At 45.1% G+C, this 11,286-nt stretch overlaps 1 protein-coding gene across 1 annotated transcript in view; it reads left to right on the top strand.

Annotated features, from left to right (window-relative positions):
* Positions 1–3,993: 3,993 nt before the first annotated feature.
* The window catches only part of WNT2 (Wnt family member 2), a 44,801-nt gene continuing 37,508 nt past the window's right edge, over positions 3,994–11,286 (top strand). The window contains 2 exon segments of the mRNA NM_001168699.1: positions 3,994–4,383; positions 6,762–6,988. Of these exon segments, the coding sequence (NP_001162170.1) occupies positions 4,301–4,383; positions 6,762–6,988 (310 nt within the window). The 5' untranslated portion in view covers positions 3,994–4,300.

Below are 11,286 nucleotides of genomic sequence, written 5' to 3'. Positions count from 1 at the left end.
GACCTAAATCTACACAAAGGTGTGCCGCTTACATTAAAGAGATGATCTTTCTAACATCTAAAGTGAATGGTTGAAAAGCTTAATGATGTTCTCCACCCCACTGAGATGGAACTTGAATGTCTCTCAACACTGTGTGATATGCAGTAGGCAATCTCTACTAGGCTATGCAGAATCTTAATATGTCTATATTCAGCTCAGCTTTTAGCCAAGGACCCATGGTGAGTCTTCATGTAGACTTTTAGGGCTCCCTTTTTCACAGCTACCTACTTACAGATATGCTACCCCACCAATTTCAGCTGCTTCAACAACTCAAAACTCTAACTTCTCCCTAAGACATGGGTTCCGCTTTCTTGCACCTCAGAAAAAAAGTGCCTTTTGGCTGAAAAACCAGGACAATTATGGGATAGTCATGGAACATCCCATGCTAGAAGCAAGTCTTTGGTGCACATTTAAATACATACTGAGATTTAAATCACTGATAGTTTTAACTTTTTCTAAGAGGAATTTCTGACAAAGAATAGGTAAGAATGCACTTAATAAAATTTTTTAGGACTGACTAAAGAGGAAAAGGGAAAAAAATTTTTTTTTAACGTTTATTTATTTTTGAGACAGAGAGAGACAGAGCATGAACGGGGAGGGTCAGAGAGAGGGAGACACAGAATCCAAAACAGGCTCCAGGCTCTGAGCCATCAGCACAGAGCCTGACGCGGGGCTTGAACTCACGAACTGTGAGATCATGACCTGAGCCAAGGTCGGCCGCTTAACCAACTGAGCCACCCAGGCGCCCCAAGGGACAATGTTTTTAAGTGCATTGAAAACAAACTTAAAATTTCAAACAATTAATGTTACGTATGTGACACTGTTAGTTGTATAGATTTATAAAGTAAAAAAAGATTATAATTATAAATATTCTATGTTGTTATTTTATATGTAATCTATGTTGTAATGTATATGATACTCATAGATTTAGAAAATAAAAAGATGTATTTTTTCTTTTCCATCTTGACCCATCCTGTTAATACAAAATGTTCTCTCTTAAGGTCACTGAATCTAAGTTGGAGATACTAGACCTTTGAATCATTGGTTAGTGAGTAGCTAAATTAGGAGTCACTGCCTTAGGAAGAAGCCAGTTCAGACTGAAACACAAATGACTATTTGGTTGAAGAAGTAACTCTCCATTTTTAGAGGGTGGAGATGGTTTGGTAGTAAATTAGTTCTCTCTCTGCCCTGGGAGATTAGACAAACAATGGATCTAACTGAGAAAATAGACTGACTCATTTGGCTACAATGCTATATTGAAGTTATAAGCAAACTAACATTAATCTCCAGAAAGAGAATCTGGTTCTGTATACTGTAAATGAATTTTACAGTCAATTCTGAAATTTCTCATTGAATAAAAAAAATCAGACATCTATAGATGGAGTGGCACTCTGAACCCTGCCTTTCTTTACCTCATCATCTGCTATAGCATAAAGTCATATGCAATTTACTTCATTATTTATTAGCTCTTCTTTAGGGTGGTAGTTTTTATTGCAAGAGAAATGAGAATTGCAATAACTTTGTTTCCTCTTAACTTTCTTGAGCATTTCCCAACTTCCTCTAGTAGTTGAACACACTGTCTTCAAAGTGAAGGGTCCATCTGAAGGACAGGTACAGATGAGGACTGAGGAAAGTCAGACCTGCTATGCAGGGCGAAGAGTTGCACAGGCTAATAATGGGTCATAAGTGAATAGGGGTGGAGAATGAAGGGAAATATAATCACAGATCTGGAAGAGACAAGTCATCTGGTCCAGACTGCCTCCAGACAGGTCAGGAAGGGGTGTTTGGGTGGACCTTTTTTTCACATCTGGATTTAGCTTCTCTTGAACTTTTCAGCTTTTGCCTTTTACCCAAGGCTGATTCCTTCTCTGCAAGTCATGTGGTACTTCTCCTGCCCCAGGATGAAGTCCTTTCAAGTGGATTTAATTAGTTTTGGGGATGGTCCGTTCTTTTTCCAGGAGGTCTGTTTCAGGTTTAGGTCATTCCAATGGCCTCACCAACAACTGAAGGGCAGATGTCCTGGCCACTCAATAATTCCCTGGGTGGAGAGGAAGGGCCTCTAAACTGATGGCCACACTCCTTGTATTTCTAACTCCCCTTAGCTGAGAGCACAGGAGGTGCTGAGGTGGGTGGAACTTGGAGATTGAGGAGCTTTTTTGGGTAGTTTCAGGTCTTATAGTCCATGACAGAAGCATACAGCTGCCTACCTTTCCCAACATCCACATCCACACCCCTATGTTATTTGCCGGTAAAAGTGAAATTGGGCAACTTATGGTTCCTCTGGGGCCACTCATTTCTCCCACATGTCCCAAGTGTCTGGATTTACTACAAGAGACAGGACATAGTAGAGTGGAAGTAAATTGTAGCTTATTCTTCTACTTCATCCAGGAAAGAGGTTTGTGAGCATCAGCAAAGAGGTAAATGAGATTATTTCTTGCTGTTCGGTGCCTATCACATCACTCACCCTGCTTTACACGCCACCACCAGCGTGAGCACACGCTGTGAGTAGAAATGCAACCCCCACCCTCTCCTGCCCCGCGCCCTCCTCACCCCTCCCTCACGACCGGCACAGACCGACCAGAACTTCCCCTGGGTCGCGGCCCAGCGATATGGAGCGGCCCTGGCGCAGAGCCCTGCTCTTCCCGAGTCGTGGGTGGCGCGGTGCTTGTTTCCCTCCCCTCCCTTTCCGGACCCAAACAGGGATGTATCTGGGTCAGGCTGGGAGGGGCTGGACCTGCCAGGGACCGGCGGGGGGGATGGGGGTGGCGATGACAGCATCTTTCAGGTTTTTGGCGTTTCTGAGTTTGGCCCCATCCAGCCTCTCACCGCGCTCGCGCCCAGCAAGGGCTGATGCTCCGGCTAGTCCAGGCCCTGGGAGGGGGTGGGGGTGGGGGGGGGCGTTGGAGGGGGGGAAAGAGCCCGTCCTTCCTATCTGAACGGCCACCCCTACTCGCCCTGCAAACAATGCAGCGCCCACCCCCACCCTCAACACGCACACACATTCCCCATTCCCCGAGGCACGCTCCCCTGGCGGGCGGCGGGTCCCTCCACCCCAGGAAGAGAGCAATGGAACAGTTCACGGCCGCCACGAGTTCCTGGTCTTCCTTCCTTTCCGGTGATAAACGGCGGGGCTACAAGCCAGTTGCTGCTTAAGATGCTCCACCCGCGAGCTTGAGCCTCTCTTGGCTCTGCGCGGGGGCCCAGATCCAGGACCCAGGGTCCTCTTACCCCCGCAAGGCGCAAAGTCGTGACCCGCGTTGGAGCGCAGACCCCCGGCAGCTCTGCGCTGCCTTGGTTCCTCCCTATGTGATCTTGTGCGCTCCATTGCGCCGGGGAGGAACTGAGTGTGCGTAAAAACCGCATCTTCCCCAGACACTTTGGCTGAGGTTGCCTGGGTGAGGTCCGGAGGGTCATGGACTCCCGGCTCCCCACCCTGCGAGCTCGGTATATAAGTCCAGCTCTGAGGAATCAAGGCCACAGGTCTTCATTTCCCTGAGGCCTGGCCCCGCCCTCCCCAACCTTGCCCGGCAACTACTCGGCAGCCCCAAATCTCTACTCGCTCTTCCTTTTGGCTTTGGGAGAGAAGCGGAGCAATGAGTTGAAAATCATCCCTGGATTTTTGCATCCTGTACACAGTTATCTCCTCATCCTCTCCTTCATTTTCCCACATTGCACTCTCGGAGACTTCTGTGTGCCGGAGGGTAGCCTCGCCTATCCGCCTATCTGGAGCACCGGTCCTGTGGCAGGAGCCCCACTGATGCTCTGACCAGGAGCTTCCCGAAAGGTGCCTCCCTCCGCGGGTGCCCAAGGCCACGCAGAGGTGCTCCTCCTTCCCCGCCTCACCTCATCTCCAGACACCTCTTGCCATCACTGCATCCACCCTTGTGTAAAACCCGCGCCCCCCGCCCCACCCGGCGCCGCACCCCCTCCCTCGGCTGCTCCCAGCAGGCGGGGAGCCGAACGGACTGGGGCGCGCGGGAGGCGCGCAGAGCTCGAGAGCTCTCGGGCTGCCCGAGCTCGCAGCGCCTGGGGAATTGGGCTGTGGGCGAGGCGGCCAGGGCTGGCCTTTATCGCTCGCCCTGCTGGTGGTTTGAAACTTTATCAGCGAGTCTCGCCACTCGCCGCAGACGCGCGGGGGGCGGGGGCGCGGCGAGGCGCCTGCGGCCGTGACGAGGCGCTCCCGGCGCTGAGCGCTTCTGCTCGGGGCACGCATGGCGCCCGCACACGGAGTCTGACCTGATGCGGACGCAAGGGGGTTAATATGAACGCCCCTCTCGGTGGAATCTGGCCCTGGCTCCCCCTGCTCTTGACCTGGCTCACCCCTGAGGTCAGCTCTTCATGGTGGTAAGTCCACGCGTATGGGTGCAGGGGGATTTTGGAGACGGGAGTCGGGAACGCAACTAGCCACAGAGACCTTTGCCGGTGGCGCTTCCCGCGGCCACAGCCATCGAGATTCCCGTCCAAACCCCAGCTGCTGTCCTCTCGCACCGCCCCAGCCTCAGCCCCTTCCTTTGCTTTTCCTCGGAAGACATTCCAGCTTTGACAACTCCAAAAAATAACCCACAATTTCCCTCAAATGAGAGCTCGGATGTTTGGTTGATTTGGATCCAGCTGAGCGACAGCAAAATCAGCCAATTTCTTATCCCGTAGAGAGACACGCTAGCCGGGTCTCTAGCTCTGTTGCACAGGCGTGTGTGTGTGTGTGTGTGTGTGTGTGTGTGTGTGTGTGTGTGTGTGTAAAAATTCACCTTGAAAACTACAACCGTCTCCCCCACCCCCTCCAAATAGCCTCAAGATAAACCGATGGGCCAATTCTGGCAGTCAAGAGCTACACAACCCAACGCGTATGATTTTGCATTATTTCCCGTCCTTCCACATTCCTAATGCTTCACCCCGTGGGGCGGAAGAACGCCTTGCCTGCAGGTAGAGACTACCACCTTAACTCGAAGATCCAGCCCCAGGGGGCTCTAAGATGCTACCCTGTTCAAACTCATAACCACCCCCAAAGAGTAACTTTGCTGTCCTTTGCATGGTCTGTTATTTAGTTATTGTGCATAGCAAAGGAGGGGCAGAATGTTGATATGTAACAGGTCCTATCGTCCTTCAAAGTTCCAAAGGAAGATTCACTCCATTTCCCTTCCTTCTGATCTTGAAAAGAGGTGGAGTTGTTAAGGTCTGTAACGTCCTTGAACCTATAAGTTTCAGAACAGATACTAAAATACTAATTCAGAAGGACCCATTATAGTAGGCTCTTGTTTAAAGAATCTGGCCAAAGTAAGAAGTCTTAGCCAAATTAAAGACTAGAGCAGGGAACTTTAGGAAGACCCTGAGCTCTTCAAAGGAGCAAGGCAAAGAAAGCGTTGATGGGAAGAGGGGTTCAATTCCTTCCTAAGCCGCTTTGAACAGAAAGGCGTTTAGCCTTGACATTGCTGACATAGGATCAAAGATTGATTTATCAGAGTGACCATTTTTCAATAAAATGACTATTTCTGTTTCCATGGGCATATAAACATTATTTATTGCCCAGGCTTTTTGTCACATTGTCTCTCAGCTGTCACTTAAATATATTTTTTGGAAGTCACAGCTGTAACGATTTTATGATCATATAAAATAATGAAAATACAAGAAAAAGACATTCTCCTTGTTTGATCGCTTCAAAAGACACCTATGGCAGCTTGGGTTATATAAAAAGGTACCTTTCTAAACATTTCACAACTAATAGAGAACATCTGGGTAGAGATGATGATGTAATTTTTTGTTAAAGTTTCTTTTCAAAAGTACTTTATGGAGCTATAACACTGTTTGATTCTTCCAAACATTTAGTGTCCTTAATAACAATAGAAAGAATTTTTTCCAAAGGTTCTCTATAAAAGCCAAAAAGAGCTGGAAAAATGGAAACATTTAAAGGATACTTTGGTAAGGAAAGAAGGGCATGTCTGTGAGGAGAGTGGAACATCAGATACCAGCAGGTGTTGATTAGACAGATACAGACAGTTTCTAAAGACACTTGAACGTTAGGTCAGATAAATGGGAGCAAGCTGCTTCTAAAAGTTGACTCCAGGGGCACCTGGGTGGCTCAGTTGGTTAGGCATCCGACTTTGGCTCAGGTCATGATCTCCCGGTCCGTGAGTTCGAGCCCCGCGTCAGGCTCTGGGCTGACAGCTCGGAGCCTGGAGCCTGCTTCAGATTCTGTGTCTCCCTCTCTCTCTGCCCTCCCATGTTCACGCTCTGTCTCGCTCTGTCTCTCTCTCTCTCTCTCTCTCTCTCTCTCTCTCTCTCTCTCAAAAATAAACATTAAAAAAATAATAAATAAAAAATAAGTTAAAAAAAAAGTCGACTTCCCCAAAGGGAACCTCAGACATATTGGGTCACTGAGATCAGAGTCTTCTTGGGAAAAGCTTTTGAAGGGTTCTCCCCAAAACGCATTGCCCCTCCCCTTCACTCCATTCTCTGACTGCAGACCTTGACTCTTCTACCCTGGCCAGATCACCATCAGGTGGCCCTGGCTTCATGTCTAAGACACACAGTCATTGCTCTGTTTTTGGGGCGGATTCTACCAGATCACTCTCCACACCTGCTGGGTCCCTTCTTGCTTTCTGATATCCCCAAAAGGATAAGGAATTCGTATTTGAGCCCTGCTTTGAACTCTTTAGTCTCCTGGGAAACTTGGCACCAGCCATCGCTGATTATGGCTTTTCCACCTCTGTGTTGGTCCTATTCAGGTACATGAGAGCTACAGGTGGCTCCTCCAGGGTGATGTGTGACAATGTGCCAGGCCTGGTGAGCCGCCAGCGGCAGCTGTGCCACCGACACCCAGATGTGATGCGTGCCATTGGCCTAGGCGTGGCCGAGTGGACTGCAGAGTGTCAGCACCAGTTCCGCCAGCACCGCTGGAACTGCAACACCCTCGACAGAGATCACAGCCTCTTCGGCAGGGTCCTGCTCCGAAGTAAGTCTCCTGCCTTCGTGCAGCTCCATGGGCTGTCCTCTCACATACAAGTCCCTCACTTGGTCTTCAAAGTCCCTGCCCACCTTTTCTTGCATTTAATTAGTCAGAAGTTTGTTCTTTTTGGTCCCTGTTTTGTAGATGAGGACTAGAGAAGTCAAGGAACATGCCTAAAGTTTTGGAGGAGGCCAGTCACGGGTTAGGATATAGTGCCCCAGGCTGGTGTCTTTTTGCTCTTTGCGGTGTCCATCCATATCCTGTCACAACCCTGCCTGTCCCTCCAGAATCAGATTTTGTCTCCAGGAGAAAGGAGGAAGCAGCCATAGGGCCCTCTTGACTTTTTTTTTATTTTTGGTAACAATTTTCTTTATGTTTTTATTTATTTTTGAGATGGGGGGAAAGGGGCAGAGAGGAGGTGGGGGACAGAGGATCTGAAGTTGGCTCTGAGCGGACAGCAGAGAGTCCCATGTGGGGCTTGAACTCACGAACTGTGCGATCATGACCTGAGCTAAAGGCAGACACTTAACTGACTGAGCCACCCAGGCACCCCTCTCTTGATTTTTTTATTCTTTCTAGGACTTGAACCTTCTAGAGGATTTGAGCAGATAAGAGTGGAATACTCAACATTTTTTTCAACCAAAAAATATTTCAAAAAACACATGTGCTTATTAAGAAGCAGAGACAAATCTCTGCTCACACCTTTCACCTCCTATTCAGCTACTCAGATTTGAGTCACTCTGTGTCTAAATTCAACACTTTTCCCCAGTAGATTGTATATTCTGCATGGTAGGGACTAGCCTCTGTTCTCTGCACTTGCTTGATGCCTTGTGTGTTACAGACACCATTCATTCATTGAATGGTTGAATGAATGGATGAACTCATTGTGAGCACATGTTGTTTTTCAGGAACATTTTAGGCAGAATAGTATTTATGGAGGATAGGGGTGAGAAATATGAATACACAGTTTTCAAGCGTACATGTTTGTTTTTCTGTTTTACTTAGAAGAAACATTAAACACTATCTAATTACATAACAAATTTCTTAAAAGTTCTGAATATGGGAAGTAGCTGGTATAAAAATCAAAGCAAACTAACTGAAAATCAGATTTCAGTTACCCAAAAATACCCATCCCTTAAGCTGGCATTAGCATTCTTCAAGAAGTAGCATGGCCCATTTGCTACTGGAAATCTGACTGAAAACACAACAGTTCATGTGCGAACCCCAGAAACAGGAAACTACACTTGTTTTTGCGCCCCCCCCCCCCCATTCCTAAGAAAATCATCCAGGCTGTACACTTGGTAATGCTTAACAGAGGGTGTTTCTATCATGTAATCATCACAGCCCTAGGGTTTTATGAGGCCAAATGCATAACTGAATGTCTCTAAAATCCCCCAAGGGCGTAGTACTCTCACTCAGTGTATCCCTAAAGTTAATTTACTGCGATATTCTGCAATTTTATCCTCTAGTTTAAAAACTATATTCCTCTGCATTCCTTTTGGAGTTTCAATATGAGATTGCAAATTTTTGAAAGGTTAATAGTCAATTTCAGCTGCATGGAATTTTAAGACTTCACCTAGATTAGCTCACCAGTGAATCAATTAAAGTGCTGGACCTTGTCAAAGAGAGTTTACAAGTACCTAGCACATGTGATCTTCGGGCACGTTGTGTACAGGCTCTCGGTGTTTACGCTATATCAGGACTTTCCTTTCCAAAGTGCTCACAATCATTTTTCAATCACTGCAAATTAAATGTACTTCTCATTGACAAAATGTTCGCCTCCAAAATCTGTCTGCGAAAAATCCATTCAGATGTCTCCATACTGAATAAAAACCTTTAGATCACAAATCAAAAGAAGCAGTTTTGCCTACTGATCCTAAAGATAGCATGTCTAGGAAAGCTGGGAATTCATTTGTAAAATCCTTTAATCCTGGCTGTAGGGTTGCTGAGAGGGAAGAGGTTAGAACTGGAGGAAGGGGGCTAGTTCAACTTAGCCTAAGGCCTCAGGTAAATAAGAGAATCTAAGCTGTACTTCCTTCAGGGTTCTTTCAGATGAAGCTGAGTGTTTTGCCAAAGTACTCAAAACTTAAAACACTCATGCTACACAATTTCTTTCCATTCTTCACAGAAGGCCAGATTTCTTCCTGGACATTTATATAAACTCCTATGACTGTCAGTGATGATTTTGTGTTGGTTATGGGAGGGCTGAATTTGGCCTAAAGTAGTTTATCCTGGAAATAATCAAGAAATTCCAATGAAGCTATCCAAAGATTTTTACAATTAATTGCTTGGAGGGAAATTCACATCTTAGGTTGTGAAGAACTCTCTTTTGGAAACCTAAATTTCCTTATAGATGGATAGGAAAGGCAAAGGCCAACACCAGTGATAGGAAGAACATAAAAGTCACTAACATATACCATGGTCATGGAAAAAAGGAAAATATGTGTTTGCCTCTTTTGCTTCAGAGAGCTAGAAGATGACAGAAGAATTTTTAGGAACACTTGTAATTCACTCATTCCACAGACTGTCACCAGCCATAGGCAGAGAAACTAAAGACCAAACTAGTAAACCTAAAAATATTCCTGTAAGAATACGCCTCTAGAATTCTAGAATAAGCCTTAAAAAAAAAAAAAAAAGGTGAGTAGGTCTCATCCTTGTAAATTTCCAAAAAAAAAACAGGCAAGCGTTTGACGAACGAGCTAAACGACCCTTAACCTTCCAGAAGGTGTTGTTTCTAGCATTTTGCCCTCCCCAAATTCTGCCCCAAACAAAAATGATGCCTATGCACTTGATAGCCATTTCTTGACTTATCTCACCCTCAAAATTAGAGAAACTTCAACCACATCAGGAAATTAAGTACCACCATTTAGATTTGGATTTTATTTCATATTGTGATGGCTTTAAAAAGAATCCGTTTTTCTAAGAAGAGGCCCAAGATCAAAATGTGTTTTGTTACAAAGCCAACTCTTGAAATGTGCTACTATTTCACACATAGCATTTCAGTGATGCATCTAAGACATTTAACTGAAAACATCTTAAGGCCGTATATATACATGATACCAAAACATCTGGAGGTAAAATGAAAAGTCAGTCAATGTGCTAAATTTTGTGTGTAAATATACAGAGTAACATCTAGTTATTGAGTAATGTGTTTGAGTAATAAATGACAAATATTTAGAAAGGTGATATTTTTACTTTGGAAATTACTTCTGAAACACAGCAGATTTTAAGTGATTTTTCATCTTTCGGCAACAAGTCAATGTAATTGTTTGCAAGTTATGCCAGGATGAATTCTGCACGTAGGCAATTTATTCCTTTGCTGCTCTCAAAATACTCTCTGATCACTAACACTCTACATCCATATCTTCCATACCTTTCCCCTAAAAGACCACCACACAAAATTGCTTTTCTTTCTCCTTAAAAAATAAGACTAGTGCTAAACACATTAAGCATTTGGAATTTTCCCTCTCCGTGATTTCTCTGAATGTAGGCTCTGGACTCCAAATATAAAACCAGGCTTTAGCAGACCAAGGGGGTAACCCTCAACAAGGCATTTTCCTAAACTATAAAACGAGTGTAATAAAGTGTTTATTTACCTGAAAGCCACTGCCTGAGATTAAGCCACATTAGTATCTATTAGTCACCTTCTTTTGCGAAACGTCTCAGTTCACTTAGAAAATCTGTGATCCTTATAATAGAACCTGGGACTCTTTAAAAGAGCTCTGCGACCATCACATCTCTCTCTGGAGAGTGCTACCTATGGCAAATATTCATATAATTGATTTTACCTATATATGGGGCATGATTGATTCCTTTTTTGATGGTTAGAGGTTTCAGGGGAGATATTTTTTGAAGGCTGAGGTAAGTGCCACTTAATATGGTGTAGATATGTTTTCCTGATTTTTAATAATGAGACTAGCAGAACAAATATTGCAAGGGACATATAATAAATTTTAGCAACGAATGACAAACGGAAACAAGCAGGACTTCAATGCGAAAAGGTGGTTTGTTCTCCCAGCTGTGTGGTTCAAAAAGTCACACTCGTCTTCACACATGGAGTCACTGACTGGCTCTCCGTTTTCTGCCTTGTGTTGGCATTAGGTTGTTGAGCTGCTATTTTGCTTGTTAATATATTTGCTGCAGCACCCATTAATAAAGAGGCATGCTAATAACAATGAAATACAGCCCCAGTTGAAAAATGAGGTGCACACGGACCCTAAAGAGCCTTATATCTGTCACTATACCACAACACCGTGTTATGAGTTACTACAGATTATTAAAATAATTTAATGTAGTTACTGCAC

The sequence above is a fragment of the Felis catus genome, chromosome A2, assembly GCF_018350175.1.
Source record: "Felis catus isolate Fca126 chromosome A2, F.catus_Fca126_mat1.0, whole genome shotgun sequence".
In the NCBI taxonomy this organism is placed as follows: Eukaryota; Metazoa; Chordata; class Mammalia; order Carnivora; family Felidae; genus Felis; species Felis catus.
The sequence above is the reverse complement of the archived record's forward strand: the minus strand, read 5'-3'. Positions and strand labels throughout refer to the sequence as shown.